The following is a 25,811-nucleotide window of genomic DNA, read 5'->3' on the forward strand; positions in this document are numbered from 1 at the left end:
CGCAACTGGAGGGACCACTTCTGTGCATGCAATCCATCCAGTAAATATTAGATGATCACCAGGGCTAGCTGGCTAAATTAGTCCTATTTAGGACAGCATGGAGACCAGGGGAGAATAAGCTGTGGGATCCCAGAGCGGGTAATCTTCATAAAAATGGAAGGGAAGGAAGGGGAATAAAAGATCAGGCTAAGTTCAAGTTGAAAGCCAGGCAGAATAGTTCTGTCTTACAGGCCCTGCGGAAGGCGGTTAAATCCTGAAGGGCCCTGGTCTCATGGGACAGAGCATTCCACCAGGTCGGAGCCATCACTGAGAAGGCCCTGGCGGAGGATAATTAACTTCCTTAGGGCCCGGGACCTCTAAGCTATGATTATTCAAGGACCTTAAGGTCCTCTGCGGGGCATACCAGGAGTTATGTCACCCCTTTCCTGCAGAGCTAGCAGCCTCACCCTTTTTTGAACACCTTCCCTTGTGGAATGTTCCCCCAGCCTCCTCTCCCTTCTCCTTGGGAGTCCTCCAGGCAGCTGCTGCTGCTGTCCCTGGTCTCTGAGCTGCCCCAGACCCCACCCCAAAGAGAGGTGCCTCTCAGAGGCACCATTTGCCTGTGGAGCTTGTAGCCAGGACTGCTGCAATAACAGCTATGCAAGCCTTTGGGAGGCAGAGACATGAGAGGGCATGGGAGGAAGGAAAGAGGGACAGAGGCCAGTGTTGCCTGCAGCACCCCAGACCATCATTCAAGGCACTGGTTGAAAACCACTGGCCTATTGCATTAGTAGATTTTACTAGCAACTAGCCTCCAAGCAGTTGTATCCAAGCTTTTCGTCCACCAAGGCTGCCGGTACTTGGTCCGAGTGCTGACCCATCAAGGAACAGGGGCAGTCATTTTGGAAAAGATGGGCAAATATCGATGACCGCTGAGCACAGGTGAAGAGTATTATTCTCAAAACACGTTTTGAAATGTACACTTTTACTCACTGAAGTTTCTCCAAGATAGGTACAGAGGTTCCCCGGGCTCTTGGTGAAGATTGATATTGTCCCACAGAAGTTGGATAAACACTAGCTTGCTGTCTTGAGACAAATTTGACAGAGGAAGCTAAAAGAGAGGAAACACGCTTTCTTATCACTTTGCCACAGACTGAGCTCTCTTGCCAGCAGTTTTGCAATGGCGGGTGCACAATGCTAATTTCACCCTTTGCTGGCGGAGTTCTCTAGCGAAGGAACATTTGTCTAGAGCACATGGCCTCCTCCCCTTTAAACAAAGCCAATTTCAGAAACAGGAAAGGATTTGCATCATAGCCACAATATTGATCTGTTTACAGAGCTGGTTTTGAAAAAGCCATCGGCTTACGAACATTCACGAAAAAAACACAGTGTCCCGACAGAAACAAGTCGCCATCTTAAGTAATTGCATTTCTAAACATAAATGCCTTATTTATGTACTCCATAGCTGAAGCCGATTTTCTACATGGTCTGTTCACATCTTCTAAACACATTCCCCAAGCAAATCACAATCTTCTCTCCGACACACCCAAGCTATTTCCTAAATGATCAAGATGTTTTCTAACTCTGCTTATTCTCTCCAAAGTTGAGCACTTTAAATCCCAGTGATTTTTCTACTGAAGAATTTACCATTGTTCCGACGAAACCAATGGGCCATGTGCCTAACTTTGTCTGAGTTGCACTTTAACTATCTATCTCCCCCACTATATTTTGAAATAGAACAATTGCTTTTTAGGGGTCGTCCTTTCTATCAGCAGCATGCACTAATATGCACTCCCCCAACAGACTTTGAACACCTGCAATAGATGACTAGCCTCTATCCAATATTGTCAGTATTTGTTTCTGTCCCCAAGGCAAATGGAGGCAGGATACCAAGGCAAAACCAACCAACAGGTTACCCTCTTTTAAGGTTTGCAAGGGCAAAACAAAACAAACATCGCCAGGTGCACCTGCCGTGTTGGAAGTAGCTGTGCAGAACTCACCTGCACGCCTTCATTGCAGTGCTCTGATGTTAGAATGAGTCCTGGCAAGTTGCTTGGGAGGTCCAGGCGTCGGAAATACCACACCAGGTTCCAGAAAATGATGGGGTGTTGATTGATGAACGTGGAGGTGTGGATCACTTGTTCTCCCTCGTTCTCCAACAAAGATTCCAGCTCTTTCCTTAGTACCAAGGGGCTCAAATACGGGACGGACACAGGTAAAGGATTGGCCCTTTTGGCTAAGGGATCCTGAAAAACATTCAACAATCATTCATCCGCAAATGATGCTGGATGGCTTCTCTCGCCAATGAAACACCTTGAGGTGTACCTGAGCCACATTACTCAAGAGCAAGTTGCACAAAATAATGCAGCCTCCCTTAATGCAACCAAGATGATCGAGGGTCTGGAAACGAAGACTTAGGAAGAATAGTTGAGGGAACTGGGGTGTTTAGCTTGGAAAAGAGGAGAGTGAGAGGAGATATGAGAGCCATCTTCAAATATCTCAAGGGGTGTAACATGGAAGAGGGACTAAGCTTGTTGTCTCCTGCTCTGGAGGGTAGGACTCGAACCCATGGCTTCAAGTTAAGGAGATTCCGACTAAAGAGCAGTTTGACAGTAGAATGGTCCCCCACGAGAGGTGGACTCTCCTTCCTTGGAGCTTTTTAAGCAGAGGTTGGATGGTCACCTGCCATAGATGCTCTAGCTGAGATTCCTGTATTGCAAGGGGTTGGACTAGATAGCCCTTAGGGGTCCCTTACAACGCGATGATTCTGTTATTGAACCATCCTGACTGGGGCTGAAGGGAGTTGTAATCCAAAACAGTTGAAGGGCACCAGGCTGGGTAGGTTTGCAGTAATGCAAACTTGAGTCTAAAAATGACACACTGCTACAGTTCCACAGCTTTCTTTATAACAAAGGTTGCTAAAACACATCACCATTAGAACATTTAGAATGTTTGCATTGCGACAGGGATTAAAACAAACTATACAAGGAAAAAAAAGTTTCCCAGCACCTCTTCACCCCTTACTGGTTTACTGTAAAGGTAAAGGGACCCCTGACCATTAGGTCCAGTCGTGGCCGACTCTGGGGTTTTGGCGCTCATCTCGCTTTACTGGCCGAGGGAGCCAGCGTACAGCTTCCGGGTCATGTGGCCAACATGACTAAGCCACTTCTGGCGAACCAGAGCAGCGCATGGAAATGCCATTCCTTCTGCAGCGGTACCTATTTATCTACGTGAACTGGTGTGCTTTCAAACTGCTAGGTTGGTAGGAGCAGGGACCAAGCAACAGGAGCTCACCCCGTCGCAGGGATTTGAACTGCCGACCTTCTGATCGGCAAGCCCAAGAGGCTCAGTGGTTTAACCCACAGCGCCACCCGCGTTTTCTGTACACAAGATAAAAGCCCCTGGAGAATCTCTTCCCCCCACCCAAACGAGAATGCTAATGTTCAAGACACTCTGTAGCTAGCAAAGGATCTCAAAGCACAGTCACTCGCTACCAACAAATCAGCTTGACAAGCAGTTATTGCCGAGGACTTACCACAGCCTCTTGCAAGCTGTTGGGAAGGCTGACGGTTGAGATGCCATGAGCCGGCCTTTGCAAGAGATCAATATTTTGCAGCGGACCACCAACGCTATGGCTCCGAGTCAGAGAACCTCCTCGTTGCGAGGCGTTGCTTGTAGCAGAGGGCCTGGAGGGGTTGAGGTCCCTGTCGCCAACTCCTGCGACGCCAGTGCTTAAAACGAAAGGGTGGAATTCAACGTCACGCTACGATGGAAGTTTCCTAGGTGCATGCACCCCCTCTCCCTGTGTTCTCCCCCAAACCCCCCATCCAATTTGGGGGAGGGCACACAATGGGGAGAAGAAGGGGGTAAGCCCCATGGTGCAGGCAGAAGTCCTTCAGCAAGCACCGCCCATTAGGTGAATCCCACCCTCAGCATTTGGTCATTGCTAGGTCGGTTTTTTCTCCTGGGGAGGGAGACACCACTTCTTTTTTTAATTGGTTTTCACATATTACAATACAGATGTACCAAATCCAACACCATTTCTTCCCCATCCCCCCATACATTTACATTTCCTCAATCCATTGTATTATTCTTTTCTCCTTCCTCCCACTTCCTTCCTCCCCCACTCAATTTCCTCCACATTATACAATTTACAATAATCTTTGCATTCTACAATCTTCTCAAATCATCTATATATTCTTACTATCTTTCCTTACTAATTTTTCTTCCATCCAGTACTTCACATTTTAATCTAGGCATATTAGTGTACAGTGGTACCTCGGGTTACATACGCTTCAGGTTACATACGCTTCAGGTTACATACGCTTCAGGTTACAGACTCCGCTAACCCAGAAATAGTGCTTCAGGTTAAGTACTTTGCTTCAGGATAAGAACAGAAATTGGGCTCCGGCGGCGTGGCAGCAGCAGGAGGCCCCATTAGCTAAAGTGGTGTTTCAGGTTAAGAACTGTTTCAGGTTAAGAATGGACCTCCGGAACGAATTAAGTACTTAACCCGAGGTACCACTGTATCTTTTTCTGATAGCATATGCCTCCAGCGGTGATATTCACCAAGGTGTCTGTGGTTCCAGATGTAATCTATATTTGTTCCAAACTTTATATAATGCACCTCTTAATATATAACTTGTAAATTCTTTATTGACTTTTACTTTCTCATAATTAAGATATGCATGCCATCCGTATCTATTATTAAAACTTTCAAGATCCAATATATTAGTTTTTCCAATCGAAGCCAATCTCTTACCCAAATTAAACATTCTGCTTCATAATATAATTTTAAATTTGGCAATGCTAATCCAGGGAATGGAGACACTTCTTTGTACTTCTGCAAACCCTGGGATCGCCACAAGAATGCTGATACCTCCCTCTCATCTCTTGGTCAACCAGTTTGGGCTACAGGCTGAGTTTGCTATTAGAGGGAAGGATTTCTGTCAGACTTCAATGCACAGAGCGCTTTGATAAGTATTCCATCTGCAGAAGTGTCCAGGTGGAAGATTACTTCCCCACCCAGCCTCCGAGAAACCCTTCTTGGAACGGGATGCGTGATGGCACAGAAGGAAACCATGGAAAACCTTCCTTAGCAGAGGCCTTTGGGGAAAACTCAGGAAGGCTACTGGAAGGAAGGAACTAAACCTTTTGTCTACTGCCACTGCAATTTCGTAAAGGGCATTTGGACTCATCTCATTCTACCGTAAATGAAGCCAGCAGATTGCAGCAGTCTGCTCACACTGATATAATAATAATATACAGTCATGCCTCTTGTTGCGTTTGCTTCAGGTTAAATCCTTTCAGGTTGTGTCCCGCGGCGACCCGGAAGTACTGGAAAGGGTTACTTCTGGGTTTTGCCACTCGTGCATGCGCAGACGCTCATAATGACGTCACGTGCATGCACAGAAGCAGCAAATCGCAGCACGCGCAGAGGTGGGTTGCGTTCTGCTCATGTTGCGAACAGGATCCCGTTTGCAACCAGAGGTACCACTGTAATAATTTATTACTTAGATCCCCGTCCATCCAGCCAGGCCTCCCTAGCCTCTCTGGGCAGCTTCCAACAGGGTATTAAAAACACAATAAAACACCAAATATTTTAAACCTCCCCAAATAGGGCTGCCTTCAGATGTCTTCTAAAAGTCGGCTGGTTGTTTATTTCCTTGACATCTAATGGGAGGGCGTTCCACAGGGCGGGTGCCACTACCGAGAAGGCCCTCTGCCTGGTTCCCTGCAACCTCACTTCTTGCAGGGAGGGAACCAGCAGAAGGCCCTCGGAGCTGGACCTCAGTGTCCAAGCTGAACGATGGGGGTGGAGACGCTCCTTCAGGTATATTGGAATATTGTGGATCTCCTTGACATCTGACAGGAAGTGGGTGCCACCACTGAGAAGGCCCTCTGCCTGGTTCCCTGCAACCTCACTTCTTGCAGGGAGGGAACCGCCGGAAGACCCTCGGAGCTGGACCTCAGTGTCCAAGCGGAACAATGGGGGTGGAGACGCTCCTTCAGGTATACTTGCCTTGGTCTCTGCACTTAACAAACACGGATCTCTTCATTACCACCAGATTGTACACTAGATTTGAGTACACACTGTTCTTCCAAACATTTTTTGAAACAAAGCTTCAAAGCAAAGCAAAGGCCGCATGAATTCCCCCAGAAACTAAGATCTGCTCTGCCTTTCTCTCTTTTGGTACCTTTGCTTTGCTGCGGTGCTGTTTTCTTCAGCGATGGTCTGGTTCATATCTGAAGATTCGGCAAAACTGATCAGATCAGTAGCGGGGCTTGAAACAGCCTTTGGCTCCAGAGAATCCGTGGTTAATGGAATGTTGCTGCTGTGCAAACTATCGCCAGAGGTACTCGGTTTCAAAAGCAAGCTAATAATGAAACGAGAGCAAAAAAACCAAAGCGAACGAAAAAGGTTGGAATGCAAAAATGTCCTATTTTGGGGGTACATTAACTGCAGTCAGAATTCACAATTGGCTCCAGCAATTAACTGTTATAGACTAGAAATTGATATAGACATTACATTTTAGTTTTAAATAAAAATAAAATAAATAAATGAGAGCCACCCACTAATTATTTTTATTATTGCTTGTTAGCCGCCTTGGCTGGGGAGGGTGGGGTATAAATAAAAATTATTATTATTATTATTTCATTATCGTGTAAAAGATTCTCAGGCAATAAAATTGTTTTAAATGAAAGAAAAAACCTGCACACACTTACTTTGCTATGCAAAAAGAAAAGAGAAAGAGAAGCCAGAAATATAGCCAAAGGACGGTTCAGGTGTCAAAGGAAGTGAAGGAATGTCCCTTATCCCAACAGCTACCATTTAAATTTGCCACAAGCTGCATATGGAAATATCTACGCAGCACTTAAAGGCCTTTAAGGATTTACGCAGCGGCAAATGAACCAACCTTGCAAGACCACGCAGGTCTTTAAATTCCACATTAAGAAGAGGTAAGAAAGTGCTTTTGCAAAATGGGCATGTAGTATTCAGATTAGAGTCATCCGCTGTCCATCCCGCCATGATTTCTTCGTCGTAAACTAGAGCTCCACATACACGACACTGAGAACAACTTGACATTAAGACCTAACAAAACAACAACAACAACAACAACTAATTACAATCGTTATGGGTTTTATGTATCAGAGGCTGTACGTGTGAACAGAACAGACAATCATTTGCATAATGGGACTTCTGGAGCAGATTCTGAGAGTACAAGGTCAGCTTACAGGGAGAACAAGAGGAAGCAGAATCCCGTTATGAAAGTGGAAATCCGCTTACAAATATTTAGAACTCAGAGCCCTTGGGTTTTTTTAAAGTTCCTTCAAAGCTTCTCCTAATTAACACATCTCAGTAGATCAATAATCCTTATTCTCATGACATATTTTGTTAAGTGTTATTGCACAAGGGGTATGCAATTGCCTCGACCGTGATCCTTTGAGCATTTGTGTGTGGACGGACTATATACAGGCTGCGTCTGAAAAGGCAATGGATTCCGTTTAGGCTGAATCTGAAGAACGAAAGGCATTTCAAGTCATCACGTAACTTCAAAGTGAACATTCTCAAGTGGAACTTTAAAGAGAAATTGTTGCAGGTTTTAAAATAGTTGACTTGATTTTTTTAAAAAATAAAATAAACTTGAAATGCTTGTTTTCAATTCATTTTACATATTGATGAACAAGATCTGGTTCCACCAGGTACTGATAGAAGGAAATGTCTCTAACATCCCTCGAAATAAATCTAGCAGAAGATCAACTATTTTTACCTCCATGGCACAATTTTGGAAGATGCTGGACAAACTGGTGTTGTGGGAAGAGCCATGTTCTGACTTCTCCGAATCCAGACCTTTCATACTTCTGGGAATCTGAACTTCACCTGCACAACACAAACGGAATGGGGACATGTTCAAGGCTGAAGGTAAGGCAACAGAGGAAAATGTGAAGACAGCTTGAGAAACATAGGAACAACCGATTTTGGCATGCGGATAAGCCTTAAACACGTATTTTACTAGGGAAACATATATATATATTTAGTGGTACCTCGGTTTTCAAATGTAATCTATTCCCGAAGACCATTTGATTTCCGAAACGTTCAAAAAACGAAGCGTGTATTTCCGGAAGCATTTACTTACGGAAAACTCAATACAGAAGCACATTTGTCTTCTGAAAAGTGTTCGAAAATCGAAGCATTGACTTTTGGGTTTTCGAACGTTCAAAAACTTAAACGTTCGACTTCCAAGACATTCGAAAACTGAGGTACCACTGTACAGTCATACCTCGGGTTGAAGTCGCTTCAGGTTGAGTGTTTTCAGGTTATGCTCTGCGGCGACCCAGAAGTAATGGAACGCGTTACTTCTGGGTTTCGCCGCTCGCGCATGCTCAGAAAAGCAAAACGATGTCACGCGCATGCGCAGAAGCGGCAAATCGCGACCCGCACACGTTGCGTTCTGCTCTGGATGTGAACGGGGCTCTAGAATGGATCCCGTTCACATCCAGAGGTACCACTGTAAAGTCTTGATACATTTGTGCTTTGGAGGAGGGATGGCGGCTAACAGATTGAGGGTGAATCCTGACAAGACAGAAGTACTGTTTTGGGGGGACAGGAGGCGGGCTCGTGTGGAGGACTCCCTGGTCCTGAATGGGGTAACTGTGCCCCTGAAGGACCAGGTGCGCAGCCTGGGAGTCATTTTGGACTCACAGCTGTCCATGGAGGTGCAGGTCAATTCTGTGTCCAGGGCAGCTGTCTACCAGCAGGATTCAAGCTCATATATTTACCTCCTGGTCTCCTCGATGCTGAATGCCACAAACACCTAACCCAGGAGTTTCTGAAATGGGGCTCTTCTAAACCTGCAAATCACCTGGCAACTAAAACTTTTCAGCACCTTGATCTCAAGTGTCAGACAGCCCATCCTAGCTGTGAGGGGAGGAGAATACCTGCTTGGAAGTGCTGTCTCCCTACGTCGCCACTGCTGTTGCTGCTTCCAAGACTGGTGGTGCTCTGGGCAAGTTCACTGGTGGCAAGCCCTGCGATTCCCATTTTGGGCGGCTGATTGACACCTAGAATATGATCTTCAAAGCCAGCAGCAAAGGTGAAGTCAGGTCGGCTGGTTTCTTCCTTCAGATGAAAGGAGAGGGGGGGGGGAGAGAAATGACAGACAAGTTCAATATCTCTTATCAATGACAACCCACGTTGCTTCTCAGACATTCAGTTATCACTCTACGATATACGATATGATATACGATATCTTTATTGTCATTGTCCCATACAGAACAATGAAATTGAAAAACTACATAAAACATTCAAAAACCCCTAAAAACAACGAAACCCCATTTTAAAATACACTGTACTATACTGTACTATACTATAAAACAAACTATACTATAAAATACACTATACTATAGAGACCCCTTATGCTGCGTTTAGAACCAGAATTGCATTTGCGTAGAAACTGTTTCTCAGGCGGCTAGTTGTAGTCTTTATAACCCTATACCTTCTTCCAGAAGGCAGAAGCTGAAATAGATAATTTCCGGGGTGCGCACTATCCTGCGCTATCTCTGCCGCTTTCTTATGGCACCTGGAAGCATAGATTTGATCTAAGGTGGGAAGAGTGCACCCAATTATTCTCTCTGCAGTCTTTACAACCCTGGACAGCATTGTTTTTCCCCTGGCCGTGCAGCTCCCAAACCACACACACAGGAAAAAAAGCAAGGTAGTGGACTTGTATTTCAAGGGCAATTGTTTCCTAAATGCCTAGCATTTGCAGCCAACTCACTGTAGACAGAAGACAAAGAACAGCTAGCCGAAGAGGATTGCCAGAAGGAATTTGGAAGCACACAGCTATGTGGGAACAGAACTGGGAAACTTAACTTTGCTTGAGGGGGCGAAATGGCCATAATACACAGACAGAATATGCAGCCAGGCTCCAGTGAACTTCTTTAGTTGCGTCTATGGGTTTGAGCACAGCTGGTGGAATTCTGGGCCACCTTCCCCATCCCTCTGCACAGCAGGCTGTTCACAGAACAAACTGCTTTTGAAATTCCTCGCCATTTCGAAAAGGAGTAGACCTCACAGTATAAGGGGCTCTTTTTTGAAACCCCATATCCAAAGTTCCCTCCTCTGGGGAAGGTCTAGCAGCTGACGTCAGGGGTAGAACAGCCGCTGCTGCTGCTGCTTCTGCACAGCCAGCTGAGGAAGCCATCCAGAATGCGGCAGCTAGACTGGTGACTGGGAGCGGCCGCCGAGACCATATAACACCGGTCTTGAAAGACCTACACTGGCTCCCAGTACGTTTCCGAGCACAATTCAAAGTGTTGGTGCTGAACTTTAAAGCCCTAAACGGCCTCGGTCCAGTATATCTCCACCTCCATTGTTCTGCCCAGACACTGAAGTCCAGTGCCGAGGGACTTCTCGCAGTTCCCTCGCTACGAGAAGCCAAGTTACAGGGAACCAGGCAGAGGGCCTTCTTGGTAATGGCACCCGCCCTGTGGAACGCCCTCCCATCAGATGTCAAAGAGAAAAATAACTACCAAACTTTTAGAAGACATCTGAAGGCAGCCCTGTTTAGGGAAGCTTTTAACGTTTAATAGGTTATTGTATTTTAGTGTTCTGTTGGAAGCCGCCCAGAGTGGCTGGGGAAACCCAGCCAAATGGGCGGGGTATAAATAATAAATTCTTCTTCTTATTATTATTATCCTGTCCCTCTGGTCCACGCATGCGAGCCAGAGGGACATCGTGGTTCCACCATGGACCAGCACAGCTGAAGGGACGGCTTGCGGAGCAGACACGCAGGGCAGCTTCTTCCCTGCACTTGTGCCAGTCAAGGAAGCCACATGATCTGGAGAGCAGGGGCGGCTTCCATAGCTAATGGGCGGGGAAGCAGCGGCTGCAGCCTGCAAGTCAGCTGTTAGGCAGGTAAAAAGGTAAAGGTAAAGGACAGGGGTCAGCAAGGCTTACTTTGCCTGGGCCGGTTCACTGCCGCAGAACCCCCTCCGTGGGCCGGATCACGTGTGTGGCCACGATTTCCAACATCTGTGTCTGCGCAGATGCAATTTCAGGTGCTGCAAAAGCAAGTCCCTGCGTTGCGCTGCACCAGTTTAGCGCAGCTCATGGGGACTCTCCGAGCAAGCGGCTCGTGGGCCAGTAAAACGACCCCTGTGGGCTGCTTGTGGCCCGTGGGCCTTAGGTTGCTGACCCCTGGTAAAGGATCCCTGGATGGTTAAGTCCAGTCAAAGGCGACTATGGGGTTGCGGCGCTCATCTCACTTTCAGGCCGAGGGAGCCGGCGTTTGTCCACAGACAGCTTTCTGGGTCATGTGACCAGCAGGACAACACCGCTTCAGGCGCACGGAGAACCGTGACGGAAACCAGAGTGCACGGAAATGCCGGTTACCTTCCCGCTGCAGAGGTACCTATTTATCTACTTGTGCTGGTATGCTTTCAAATTGCTAGGTTGGCAAGAGCTGGGACAGGGCAACGGGAGCTCATCCCGTCGTGCAGATTCGAAGCGCTGACCTTCCATTCAGCAAGCCCAAGATGTTCAGTGGTTTAGACCACAGCGCCACCCGTGTCCCAAGGAGGCCTCAGCAAAGCCCTGATATGCCTCCAGCTCATGAGGAGACCCTCCCCAAAGAGGACGTTCTCTTCTTTTGGGATTCTGAAAGCGCCTCCGCATGAGCGAGGAGAACTCTCCAGGGCGCTTCCAATACACGCTATTACACACATGGAAAAGCAGAATGTAACCCCCACAAAAATTGGGAATTGCCTGTAAAGAGCAAGCTATCACTAGGCTCCTAGAAACCATTAAAAATATATATAAATTCAAGATGGGAAGAAGAAAGAGTCCCCGCCAGAGAGGAATGGCAAACTAAGCTGATGGAATATGGCAAAACTGACGGGACAGCTCAGGAACCAAGAAGACAAAAACTAAAAAACTAAAAAAAAATGGGGAAAATGCATAATATATTTAGGAGAGCATTGCAAGCAGATGAAAACATCAGCAGGATTTTAACCTCACTTGGAATGTAACAAACGTTTTGGATAATATAAATTGATATAAAATATAGACTTAATAATATACGGTTTCAAATATTGACAACAGGACCCATGAAGGGGATGCGGGTAGGTCTTGAGATTCAGAGGGTCTCTATATATGGATTGTTATAAAATTATATTTGTAAACCAAATAAAAATGTTTTTTTAAAAAAAAAAAAATAAACAAATTCAAACTTACCTCATCATCTGAATAGCTGTATGCTGAGGACACAGCACCCCACACTTTGCTGGCGACATGAGCCGCTTGTTTCATTCCAGACTTCAGGACGTCCATTTTAGGTCCCGATAATATGTGGTCTAGCTTCAGACCAGACAGAGTTGTGACGACCGCGCCCAACGACGCCTGCGGCGAAGTTTTGCCCAAGCCCGTCAGAGATGTCGACCGTTCTTTTTGGCTACGCGAAAGGGCCAGTTGTTTGGGTCTCCCGGTGAACGTTTTGGACCTGGAGACGGCGGGGCTCTTCCGGCTCGCGTTCGGAACCTGGGCTGGCGGAGCGGAATCGGAGGGCAAGCTCGACCTCCTCTCGAGAGAAGGGCCTAGGAGAGATGGGGAGGCTGCCTCTTGGCCCACGCCGTCTGGCCTGTGGAGCTCCATACTGGAAGATTTGCTGCCGAGGGGACTTTTCAGGTTCATGTAGCTTTCGATCTCGTCGGCCAGGTTGCGCGCCACGACCGGCGACATCAACTTTTCCTCCTCTTTGGCGGGTTTGGGCTCTGCGGTCTCGGTTGCCAGCAAAGACAAAGGGTCCAAGCCCACCTGAACGTCCTCTCGCTCAACAGGCCTGGCCACGCCATATAAACTACTTCTCTTGTTCGCTGCGTCTTTGGGTTCCGCCTGCTCTGTTTGGGGCTGCGCGGTTTCAAGAGGTTTGGGGTTGGCGATATCCGCTTTGGCCGTGTGGTCGTCGTGCCCGTTTTCAAGCTGTTCCTGCCCTTCCTCAGGCTCCTCCGGAACAGGAGACGACCTAGACTCTGCTTCCCAAATATTTTCGCTCGCACGAGTCCTAGTCGTGTCTGTGGCAGAGAAGAACAGCCCGCCACCTGCGGTGTCAAAGCTGTGGGGTTTGTTCACGTGGGGTGGCGGTGACATTTTGGTTCCGGACAGAGCCGCCGTAAGAATCTTTGCATCCGCGCCCATCATGATGGCCACGTCGCTGGTATTCAAATCCAGGCTGCTTTTCTTCCGCAACATGCCTGCCCTGCTTTCGGAGCTGAAGCTGCAGCTCCTTTCTGAAAAAAGCTTCTGTTTTTTATTCCCTTTTTCGCTGGTTCTCTTGGGAGACGTGTTGCTGTCAAACACGGAATCTTCAACGGTATCCTGAGCTATGAAAAGAGGACTGGATCCCGTTCCTTTAAACATACAAAGAGCATGAGCATGAATAAAACGATGCATCGATCCAGGAAATGCAAAATTGGTGAATGCAAAATGCATGAAAAGTACAGGAGAATACAAAAGAGGAACCACAAAAAACATAAAAGCAAAATAATTTGATGAGCTGGCAGACAAAACTACACGTTACATTCAACATGCTTTTCCAAGAAGCATATTAAAGTTGGACACTTTACTTTCAAAATAAAAACAGCTACAGTCCTAAACCTCTTGCTGGCCAAGGCTACTGGAAAATTCAGAAGGGACCTACCTACCAAACTAGTATTTTTTAATGCTGGGCTTAACTCTGTACAAAAGTTGCTAGAGATTTATTTCTCTCCCTCCTCCACTGCAGGAAATCCCAGATGTCTGGCGAAACATCTCAGCGAGAGAAAAGGCATTCTGAATATGCTCACAAGCGATGGTCTTTATTGTTCCTATACACATTCCAGCACCTGACACATCAAAGACGTTTTCTTGGGCAGGATCAGGCTTGCCTAATTGGCTATCCGTTTTACAGCTACAATAACCAAAGTGTGTTCACTAACTCACCACTGCTGCTCTTCCTGCCGGTGCTATCAAAAACACAAGAGGGAATCTTGACGATGCTGCTTGACGGGTGCAAAGATACTTCAACCGGACTGTGCGGTTCGGCATGATGATGTGGTTTTTCAACAGACTCACCGGCAACGCAAAATTCTTCAAAAGGGAAGGGAGAGAGGGCAAAGAGTTAAATGCTCTGTCAGTAAAACAGAAGCTCAAAACCAGTGCATTGCAGCAAAGAAGTATCATTTCTACCATTTTATAAAATGGATTTTAGGCCAGGCCAATACTTTTCTGGCACTTAAAGGTAAAGGGACCCCTGACCATTAGGTCCAGTCGTGGCTGACTCTGGGGTTGCGGCGCTCATCTCGCTTTATTGTCCAAGGGAACCGGCGTACAGCTTCCGGGTCATGTGGCCAGCATGACTAAGCCGCTTCTGGAGAACCAGAGCAGCGCACGGAAACGCCGTTTACCTTCCCGCCGGAGCGGTACCTATTTATCTACTTGCACTTTGACGTGCTTTCAAACTGCTAGGTTGACAGGAGCAGGGACTGAGCAACAGGAGCTCACCCCGTTGCGAGGATTCGAACCGCCAATCTTCTGATCGGCAAGCCCTAGGCTCTGTGGTTTAACCCACAGCGCCACCCGTGCCCCTTCTTTCTGGAACTTAGCTAAATATTTAAATTTAAACCACTTTGAGGTGTTTTGTTTTGTTTTTTACAACCAAGCGGTGCGTAACTTTAATCAAACAAAACAGAGTTTAATTCCATACACTCTCACACACAAAAGGTAACCGTGGGGGGGGGGGGCAGGGAATAGTGGCTGCAAATGAAATTGATGACAGCACCTAAAACAGCCCAAAGACTTCCCTGAAAAGCCAACTTTTGGCTGCAAACTAAAAAGGCCAGCGATGAGGAGATGCAAGACCTCTTTGGAGAGGGTGTTCCACAATTTAGAACATGTACTTGCTAAGCATCCTCACCCTCAGTATTTCACATAGTAGACAGATTGTTGGTAGTCGCTGAGTCAGGACTAGCAGCCCTGGGTACCGACCTCAGCCCACATTCCAGCAAGCGGACCCACTGCCAAACTCACTCACCCCCAGCCCAGGGCCCTTGCTGTTTCTCCTTGTTGTTGCTACCTGTTTCCCCATCCCCTCCAGGTGAGTGAGCAGTGGCAAGAGTGAGCACTTTACCTTATGCTCCTTTCTGCCCTGAAATTCCCAGCTCTCAATGCACAAGGGTCTCCGACAGCTATGTTGCACAGAGAGCGTCAACAATGAGAGAGAAGGCTCAAATCAGCTGGACTTCTCCTGGCTATGTACAGTGGTACCTCGGGATACATACGCTTCAGGTTACAGACTCCGCTAACCCAGAAATAGTACCTCAGGTTAAGAACTTTGCTTCAGGATGAGAACAGAAATCGTGCTCCGGTGGCACAGCAGCGGCGGGAGGCCCCATTAGCTAAAGTGGTGCTTCAGGTTAAGAACAGTTTCAGGTTTAGAACGGACCTCCGGAACGAATTAAGTACTTAACCCGAGGTACCACTGTACTGCTATTAAAAAGCACAGTCTAGCGAACTCTAGCTGCGCTTTCTAATTGTTTCTCCAACCCTTTTATTCTGAAAGATTCAGTTGGAGGCTGTTAACATACTGAACGTGTGCTTTCCCTAGCAAGATCAGAAACGCACAAGGTCCGTTTGCTTTACTTAATAAAGCACCACTAAAGCGAATAAAATTGTCAACGCCATACCTCCAATTAAGTCGTCGCCTTTGGCAACAAGCGCTTTTTCTACAAGCGTATCTGTTGTATGAAGACTGTCTGCATCATCCTTTACAAGTTCATCTTTAGAACCGTAACCCTGATCGGACTGAGCACCTGAAGGGAGGAAAAATGCAACAGACCTTCTAGCAAATTATTTCCCAATCGGCAAGCCCACATTTGATGTTTTACACTACGGGGGGGGGGGGAGAGAGACTCAGTGCCTTGCACACAAAAATTACCCTCACATAATATTTGGAGTGCGAAGGGGAAAGAGCAGCAGCAGAGACAGAATGAAAAGGTTTGTTTGATCTGCAGAGCGAATTTTCAGCAGGACGTTATTGAAGCTGACAAATGGTAACTCTCCCCAGAGGAATAAGGACCATTCCTAATGCCATTATAAGGTAAAAAGGACCCCTGGATGGTTAAGTCCAATCAAAGGCGACTATGGGGTGCGGCGCTCATCTCGCTTTCAGGCTGAGGGAGCCAGTGTCTGTCTGCAAACAGCTTTCCGGGTCATGTGGCCAACAGGACTAAACTGCTTCTGGCGCAATGGGACACTGTGACGAGTGCCAGAGCACACGGAAGCACCGTTTACCTTCCCGCCACAGCGGTACCTATTTATCTACTTGCACTGTTGTGCTTTCAAACTGCTAGGTTGGCAGGAGCTGGGACAGAGCAATGGGAGCTCACCCCGTTGCGGGGATTCAAACTGCCGACCTTCCGATTGGCAAGCCCAAGAGGCTCAGTGGTTTAGACCACAGCGCCACCATTATAAGAGAACAAGGGAGACATTCATGGTGAGTTCCAGCACCTTTTTCTAGAAAAACAGCACTGACCACATACCCCACAATAATATGCATTAGTCTGCTCTTCTCTGGGATAGAAGCTAGTTAGCCCACTGCTGTTAGCTACTTGCCCGTTACACATATACAGGGCCACAATCCTACTGAATTAAGCGGTCAGACCTCTGCTGTGCCTTGGGGTCTAGGCCTCTTGCAGCACAGAAACCCCCAGCTTCTCATTCGTGCTGCTGATCTTCCTTTCAGGGTCAGCAGAATGAGGGATCTCAGTGGCTGCCAATCCCAGCAGCTGCCCAACGGTCACAGAGCCTAAGAAAACCCAGTATCTCTCTGCTATAGCCCCCTCGTTAAGTCCATTAGGTGCACGAAGATGGTCAGAAGCAGAAATGCATGCAACATGAATTTGTGCCAAGTACCAAACAGAAGTTCTGCAGCACCTCTCCTTATAGGATAGCTTGTTAACGGCAAAGGGGATCTGTGTTTTTGCTTTTTGCCAGGGGCGCTTCCTGGCATTGTGCCCAAGCTGCGATTAACTGATTAATGGAAAGTGCCTAACTTCGTTCTTACAAGTAAGTGTGTCACAGCAACTGGTCATTGTTTACAATATCAGGTTAAGGAGAAAAAACCCTCTAACTACTCCTTGTGCATCAAGTGACAAAAGAACCCCATTAATAAATGGGAAAATTTACCTGGAGTGGTTAACATTCAAGGGCAGAATTAGTGCACATTTGCTTCCAAGGCTTCGCGCCATGCAAGTCTGCACCCCAGACCAAGGACAAATGCGGCACGAAAGGACAGCACAGAGCAAGAAGCAGAGCAAGAGAGATCAGAGAGAAGGAATGTTTAGTCGTTCTACAAGGCAAAAACAGCCAGGCTATCTACACAGGAAAGAGAGACTCAAAATGCTTTAAAAAGGTAAGATGTCAGAAAGTTTAGTCCAGAAAGTGAGAGAAGAGGAAAAACATGGACAGGCTATGAGGAAGATCTGTGTGTGGCAATGCCTTCAGTTTTGTCTTTATTTAAAATGCATAACATATATCATTTGAAAGGCTGAGTGAGAGGGGGAAGAAAACATTTGAGGAGTATTTATAAAAATACACAACAGAGAGCTAAGCAAAAACCAAAGAAAACCCTAAATGCACATTCGTATCTGGCCACCAAATGTTGGTTACAATCTATAGTTTCTACCTGATGCAAGTTATTGCTGCTTTGGCTGAAACACTATATTCCACATTGAGTATTCAGCTGCTTCTTAGCAATTTCCCCTTTTCCCTCCCCGAAACGTAAGCCAAGTTCAAATATACATTTTTATATACATATAACACAATGCTTTTCCTGCCAACAGGCTGTTTGCCAATTTGTAATTTGAACAGCATGCTCTATTCTTATCAACAGATTACATGTATGTACAAGAATTTGCCTTATCCACTGGCTTCTGAAGACTAAATTGCTCTAGGGTGGGCGAATTCAAGTTCCAAGCTGACACAAAGCTACATTTCCTTATTATTAACAGCACTGTGTCGTGTCCCCCCCTTTCCCATTAATATTGTCCCCAGTTATTCCTCCTTTAGGACCCACATCATGAGATGTGGAACAACACCAGTGAGATACTTCTATGCCTGAACCCTGTGATTGACACATGCCGTTCGTTTCCTGATGATGACCCCGTGAACTATGTCCTGATGGATTCAGCTCTTCAACTCTCAAAATTTCACAGTACATAATTTCTTGCAAACAGAGAGAACGACGCAAGGGAAATTCAAGTCAGCAATGTATTAGGACAGTGGTTCCCAATGAGCTAAGGACTGCAGACCCCCTGTTTTTCAAAAGCCAAAAGTAGGACCCCCGCTTTTGAAAATGTTGATACCTCTATGGTAGTTTTTGTAATGTGCATGGTGCCGCGGACGCCCCCGGTTGGGTCGCACGGACCCCTCTGGGGTCCACGGACCACCAATTGGGAACCACTGTACCAGGAGGAGGGTGTGCAGTTAGTGAAACCCAACGTATCTAGTACCTGTGCTAGAGTGATTAGCAATGGAATCAAGCCTGACTAAGTCTCTGACGAAGAAGGTGTGCTCCCCACTGTTAGCATCATTAGAACTAGTCACACTATCATGGCTCACCGTGTCCCCATCACTTCCACCCGTGTGCATCTGAGGAGCTGAAGACAGGAACAACAGTGAATTAGATACAAAAGACATAACATTTTAAAAAAGAAAAGAGACAGCGGCTAGCTGCATTCAGAGAAAGTGCTAGACCAGGATTCCTCAACCTTGGCCCTCCAGATGTTTTTGGCCTACAACTCCCATGATCCCTAGCTAGCAGGACCAGTGGCCAGATATGATGGGAATTGTAGTCTCAAAACATCTGGAGGGCCAAGGTTGACGAAGCCTGCACTGGACCATCAAGAATAACTCTCTCCTCCTCCATCCCTCCAGTGCAGCAGCAGAGATCGTTTCAGCTTCGTATACACTTTCTTTTAAGTAAAGGGTAAAGGGACCCCTGACCATTAGGTCCAATCGTGGCTGACTCTGGGGTTGTGGAGCTCATCTCGCTTTACTGGCCGAGGGAGCCGGCGTACAGCTTCCGGGTCATGTGGCCAGAATGACTGGCAAACCAGAGCAGCACACGGAAATGCCGTTTACCTTCCCGCCGGAGCAGCGCCTATTTATCTACTTGCACTTTGACGTGCTTTTGAACTGCTAGGTTGGCAGGAGCAGGGACCAAGCAATGGGAGCTCACCCCGTCGCGGGGATGCGAACCACCGACCTTCTGATCAGCAAGTCCTAGGCTCTGTGCTTTAACTCACAGCGCCACCCGCGTCCCTATCGCTTTCTTTTAGCACGCATTTAATTACAGTGGAACCTCAGTTCTCAAACGTCTCTGTTGACAAACATTTTGGAACCTAAACACCGAAAACTCGGAAGTAACTGCTTTGGTTTTCCAACTATTTTTGGAAGCCGAACGTGCTACGTGGCTTCCGTTTAGAGTTCCCCTATTGAACTGAGGCTTCCGCTTTCGGTTTTCGAGCTTTTCAGAAGTCAAACGGTCTTCCGGAACGGATTACGTTCTAAAACCAAGGTCCCACAGTCCTTTTATGAATCGCTCGCCCATAAAACGCCCTTGAGCGATTTCACAAAAATAAGAGAAAACACAATTATATACATATAAGGCATATGTAAATTTTTAAAAAATCAGGAATCAAAATCTCTAGCAATGCCATCACATCATAAACTGTGGATCATCTTATTTTTGGTTAATGAAAAAAAGCTAAAATGGTCTTGCTCTAACAACCGGAATTGAAATTAACCACAAATTGCCCGGGTTCGGAGGACATTGAAAGCTGTTATTAATCAGAAACAGAAGCAAAAACTTCCCAACTTGTTTCTTGACAAACCATTGTCCAGAATCTGAATACCTGTGGGTAGTCTCACAAGGGGTAGGGAAAGGTGCCTTTTTCCCACTCTCTTTCCAACAAGATACAGCTTGATGCTTCTCAAATTATGTTACATGGATCTTTGATGAAATCCCCTGATGCTACCTTAAAGCCAACGAGAGAGCTCTTTATGCCCAGATTCTGCAGAAGCTGGTCTGTAGGATTACCTGGTATTGAAATAGCCTGCGAACACTGTGTTGACTTTCTGAGACATTGCCTAAATTGTGCCATGCTGTGCACCACATTTCGCAACTTCGTCCAGAGAAATATACCACTGCGATTGCTGCTAGGCCACGGGCTCTCCAAAACTGCCTGGAAAAGTGAGATGATTAAGCAAATGTTTCCCGTGGTTAAAATGCTCTAACAAACTCAAATAACTCACATTTATCTACTGCAATCTCAGGGACAATGCTATATTCATCATCAAACCTTTTATTCGCATCACATAAAGGTAAAGGTAAAGGGACCCCTGACCATTAGGTCCAGTCGTGGCCAACTCTGGGGTTGCGGCACTCATCTCACTTTACTGGCCGAGGGAGCCGGCGTACAGCTTCCAGGTCATGTGGCCAGGATGACTAAGCCACTTCTGGCGAACCAGAGCAGCACACAGAAACGCCGTTTACCTTCCCGCCAGAGCAGTACCTATTTATCTACTTGCACTTTGACGTGCTTTCGAACTGCTAGGTTGGCAGGAGAAGGGACCAAGCAACGGGAGCTCACCCCGCCGCGGGGATTCGAACCGCCGACCTTCTCTGTGGTTTAACCCACAGCACCACCCGCGTTCCATATGTGGCAACACATACAAACATCCAAGACAAATCAATACAGAATTACCACTTCCCCAGTGGCAGAACATCTCTATGTGGCCTTCCTAGATATTAAGGCTGTTTCTGACACTGTTGACAGGGGGCTGTTATGGACCAAATTGGAGACAATGGGCCCAGAACCCAGATTACTTTACTTGATCAAAAAGCTTTATACAAAGAACACCTGCCGTATAAGAACAACATCAGGGAATGAAATGACAGATCCTGTCATCATAAACCGAGGAGTAAAGCAGGGCTGTCTACTTGCTCCCTCTCTTTTTAACCTCTTTCTTAACGACCTCGCTTCCTTAACGACCTCGCCCACAGCCCAAAACTCAATGCATTAAGCATTCCCACCCTCCTATACAATGCTATATTGCACCAAAGCTGTGCTCTGTGGTCCCCCCCCCCTTTGAAACAATCTCACTAACAACTAAACCTGAGAGCTGCTGGAATTTTAACATTTATGGGACAATGCCCTGAAAAATATCCAACAGATTCGACTGATGAAGAAGTGAGATCCATTACCAGTTACAACAGACAGGTGGCTCAAGGGATTCCTTTCAAAATACGATGAGCACGTACCATTCTTTCAGAATTGGCCCTAAATAAAGTGAAAGCTGGACCATAAAGAAGGCTGATCGCCAAAGAATTGATGCTTTTGAATTATGGTGCTTTAGGAGACTCTTGAGAGTCCCATGGACTGCAAGAAGATCAAACCTATCCATTCTGAAGGAAATCAGCCCTGAGTGCTCACTGGAAGGACAGATCGTGAAGCTGAGGCTCCAGTACTTTGGCCACCTCATGAGAAGAGAAGACTCCCTGGAAAAGACCCTGATGTTGGGAAAGATGGAGGGCACAAGGAGAAGGGGACAACAGAGGGTGAGATGGTTGGACAGTGTTCTCGAAGCTACCAGCATGAGTTTGACCAAACTGCGGGAGGCAGTGGAACACAGGAGTGCCTGGCGTGCTCTGGTCCATGGGGTCACGAAGAGTCGGACACGACTAAACGACTAAACAACAACAACAGGCCTAAACAGGAAGGTTCCTCAAGGTCATCACCCAGAATAAGAGGAATCTACACAGTGTGTAAGGGCTTCCTTGATGGTGGTCTCCCCCAACCACTCACCCCATTGCTTGCTTACCTTGTTGTAGTACCCATATGTGATGGCATTGGGTGCTATGCCAGCAATTTTCATTTCAAAGAGGGCCCTCACAGCCAGAACAGGATGGCCCCAAAGTCCACAGAGCAGCATCACAACCCTATAGCACACCTGGTAAAAGATGGAAAAGTTCATATTGTTAGAAGGAACTTCGGCGCCAGATGTGACTACCTGCAAAAGATAAAAAGGCTTCCTCTATGATTTTCTGCACGAAAAAGAAAATGAAATGATGACATTTGGACTTCAGGGTTGAAGATCACATTTGTTCACAGAAAGTGGCTTTGTTCGGTGTTATATTGGAGTGGATGAAGTGAATATTGTTTATATAGAGCAGGCAGACGAAGAACTGGAAGTCCTTTACTTTCTGAATTTTATTTTTCTCTCTTTCTTTTTCTTTTTTCTTTTATTTTAATCCTTTATTATTTTATTCACATAATATACATTCTTTACAGCAAACAACTCCAAAATAAGCAGACAACTCAAAAATAAAATCATATGTAACAAAACCACAAGTCTCATGTTTTCATTTACGCTGATCTCCTCTCCGATACTTTTACTTGATATTTCTTTCTGCTTTCTGCTTTCCTTATAGAATCTTTATAAAAATTTAAATCTCTTAAATCCTTTACCAATCTTTAATAATTTCAATTAACCCCTTCACCTATTTTTCTCTCTTTCTCCCTTCCTTCCTCTCGCTCTCCCTCCCCAAATCTCCTCCCCTCCCCTGCACTCAACCAGAAGCCGTGGAAGCCACGTCAGACGTTCGGCTTCCAAAAAAAAGTTTGCAAACCAGAACACTTGCTTCCGGGTTTGCGGCGTTTGACAACCAAGGTCCCATTGGAGAGGTTTGGTTGACAGCAGCGGAGCCGGAAGGAAGTTTTATAGTTTTTAAAGGAAACTTTCAAAAATGAATTTTAAGTTTAAAACAGATCTGCAAGCTGGTACGGCACAGGCCCTCTCATATATAGTTCTCACTCTGAAGAAGGATCCCCTTAGCCCTTTCTCAGAGTGAGGAAAGAAAAGGCAGGGAGGAGGTGGGGGGGGATGATAATACCAATAATAAGCCAAGCTAATAATGAGGGGTTGGGCCCGAAATTCCCCTCACCACCCATACATGCCACCCCAAACAAAAGTCACATTCTTCCTTATTCCTGTGCCAAACCTGATGTGACAGCTAGGTGGATTTTCAGTTACTTATGCCAAGTTTTGGAAGATTATTCTGGTGGCGCCAAGTCAATATTATACTTTTCTCATTAATTCCAAACTTGACACCTAAGGGTGTCACCTGCATCTGCATGGAAATACGTTCTTTACTTTTCCCTATCTAAATTTGGTTGAGGCAAGGTTTAGAGGAGGAAACTCACATAATAATAATAATAATAATAATAATAATAATAATAATAATAATAATTTATTTGTACCCCGCCCATCTGGCTGGGTTTCCCCAGCCACTCTGGGCGGCTTCCAACAAAGATTAAAAATACATTAAAATGTCACATATTAAAAACTTCCCTGAACTCACTAAAGGAATCGAGTGTGACGATATGTTAGAGCCAAGATTATTACATTCCCCATTACAGTTCAAGTGGAAGAGGAGACAAATAGTTTCAGAATAAGCTTTTAAAGTTTGCAGATGGTTTAAGCTGACCTGTCCAAAATAATTTCCCTTTTCTGCCTCACTGCCATCTTTTTTCATGCTTTTCTCCCCGGGGAAACTTCACTTTCTCATCTAACCATTAATTTATATTTTTATAGGTGAATCGTAAGAAGAAAGTTTTGAGCAATTGGACTTTTTACAAAATTACAATAGGGTCCGGTGAAAGAAAGACATATTCCTGAGTATGTGTGCTTGACTGTGGAGCGAGGCAAATGTTATTCTCAGAGGGGAGACAACTAGAGTTTGCCGAAACTACTTTCCCACATTTAGAGAGGAAGGGGTTGTATACAGGGAACACACCACAGTTCTGTTCTTCCAAGTCTAACTCAGAAACAGCACCACCCAAGAATGATGGATGTTAAGGCCATTGCTGTGATTAAAAAGATCTGAAGTGCTGCTAATAACTGACAGAATTCACCACATTTTCTTCCTCTGAGCAGTTACACTGGCAGAGTAAGATAGCAAGATTTCAAGTCACTAAATGGATTTCTGGATTTCTAGACCATATCTGATTTCTGTAGTCAGAGAAAAAAAGGAAATATCTGAAGTTCATTTAATCCAAAATTAAGGAAGCTTGAAATTTCTGGTAAAAAACCAAAAACAAAACAGTTCTACAATACAAATATCAAGCAAAGATTAAAAATGCATTCGGATCTCTTTATGTGGTATATGTTTTTGTTTAACTTACTTCATCTAGTGGTTCCACATCCGTTTTCCTCATTTTAATAAGAACGTCATATGCCTGCTGCAGGGCTCTGACTTTGGGGTGGGAAACCCTAACATAAGCTGGGAGACAAATGAACCATAAGCTGTAGCAATGGCTGAAGAGACACTTGGCCCACTGGGAAGCATTTGCGTAGTATTTCTTGGCAAGCTTATGAGCTGCTTTTATCTCCTACAGAAAAGCAAAGCAAAACAAAAGGGGGAAAAAATCACAGTGATCAGTCAGAACGTCACATCTCACAATCCTTTAACAACATGTAGTGTGAAAGACAGAAAGCAGTTCTGAAAGTATGGCTTTTCCCAGGGTTTTAGCTCTGCTTCAAATATTCAGAGCTGAACATTCAGCCATTCTCAGAGTTACATATTTATTTTATTTCACAAGACTTATATATCAATTATTTTTAAAAAAACATCTCTCAGTTGCTTACATAAAATATATGCTTCCTCTTATATAATCTACTACATTGCTTTTAAATAAAAACCTGACCTGCTTTGTCCTCTTTGCCATAAGTGCTGGACTATTGGAAATGTTTCCTCCGGTTGAGTGCCTGCTGAAGGAAAGCTTGAGCTCTTGTGGTCTGTCAAAAAGCTTCAAGTCTAGCCTGGGGAAGGTTTTATAGCTGAAAGAGACAAGTTCAAAAGGTGTGAGCCAAGCCTGTTTGTTTGTTGAAGCACAATATATTTAGCAAAAATAAAAAAATTCCTTCCTGTAGCACCTTAAAGACCAACTAAGTTAGTTCTTGGTATAAGCTTTCGTGTGCATGCACACTTCTTCAGATACAGAAGAAGTGTGCATGCACACGGAAGCTTATACCAAGAACTAACTTAGTTGGTCTTTAAGGTGCTACAGGAAGGAATTTTTTTATTTTGACTATGGCAGACCAACACGGCTACCTATCTGTAATATATTTAGCATAAGACACCACTTCGACAACTTCCAACCAAGAATTGTGCACGGTGGATTTCAGCCATAGGGTGGTACCTCAGGTTACAAACTTAATTCATTCCGGAGATCCATTCTTAACCCGAAACCGTTCTTAACCTGAGGCGTGATTTCGCTAATGGGGCCTCCCACTGCTGCTGCCGGCACGCGATTTCCGTTCGCATCCTGGGGCAAAGTTCGTAACCCGAAGGTACTACTCCAGGTTAGCGGAGTTTGTAACCCGAAGCATTTGTAACCCGAAGCATTTGTAATCTGAGGTACCACTCCTAGAAATACAGAGGGATGAATGCAGCTGAACGTTAAATGCAAGGTATAAAATTATACTTTAAAATATACCACAGTGATTAGTAAAACTGCTTTGGGGCAGGTGGGGACTCTACCAATAAGATCAAATATGTCATTAGCATTTTAATTACAGTGGTACCTCAGGTTAAGAACTTAATTCATTCCAGAGGTCCGTTCTTAACCTGAAACTGTTCTTAACCTGAGGTACCACTTTAGCTAATGGGGCCTCCCACCACCGCCGCACGAATTCTGTTCTCTTCCTGAAGCAAAGTTCTTAACCCGAGGTA

At 45.7% G+C, this 25,811-nt stretch overlaps 1 protein-coding gene across 1 annotated transcript in view; it reads right to left on the bottom strand.

Moving 5' to 3' along the window:
- The window catches only part of DENND4C (DENN domain containing 4C), an 84,212-nt gene that overhangs the window by 5,864 nt on the left and 52,537 nt on the right, over positions 1-25,811 (bottom strand). Inside the window, exons 16-30 of the mRNA XM_082204516.1 lie at positions 24,784-24,916; positions 24,262-24,468; positions 21,899-22,027; positions 20,115-20,259; positions 18,526-18,672; positions 15,700-15,825; positions 13,958-14,104; positions 12,215-13,386; positions 8,920-9,100; positions 7,752-7,861; positions 6,897-7,072; positions 6,177-6,356; positions 3,515-3,710; positions 1,980-2,225; positions 973-1,090 (exon numbers count right to left, since the gene is read on the bottom strand). Of these exons, the coding sequence (XP_082060642.1) occupies positions 973-1,090; positions 1,980-2,225; positions 3,515-3,710; positions 6,177-6,356; positions 6,897-7,072; positions 7,752-7,861; positions 8,920-9,100; positions 12,215-13,386; positions 13,958-14,104; positions 15,700-15,825; positions 18,526-18,672; positions 20,115-20,259; positions 21,899-22,027; positions 24,262-24,468; positions 24,784-24,916 (3,413 nt within the window). The remainder of the gene's footprint in view (positions 1-972; positions 1,091-1,979; positions 2,226-3,514; positions 3,711-6,176; positions 6,357-6,896; positions 7,073-7,751; positions 7,862-8,919; positions 9,101-12,214; positions 13,387-13,957; positions 14,105-15,699; positions 15,826-18,525; positions 18,673-20,114; positions 20,260-21,898; positions 22,028-24,261; positions 24,469-24,783; positions 24,917-25,811) is intronic.

The sequence above is a fragment of the Podarcis vaucheri genome (genome assembly GCF_965113315.1).
Source record: "Podarcis vaucheri genome assembly, chromosome: 17".
NCBI lineage: Eukaryota > Metazoa > Chordata > Lepidosauria > Squamata > Lacertidae > Podarcis > Podarcis vaucheri.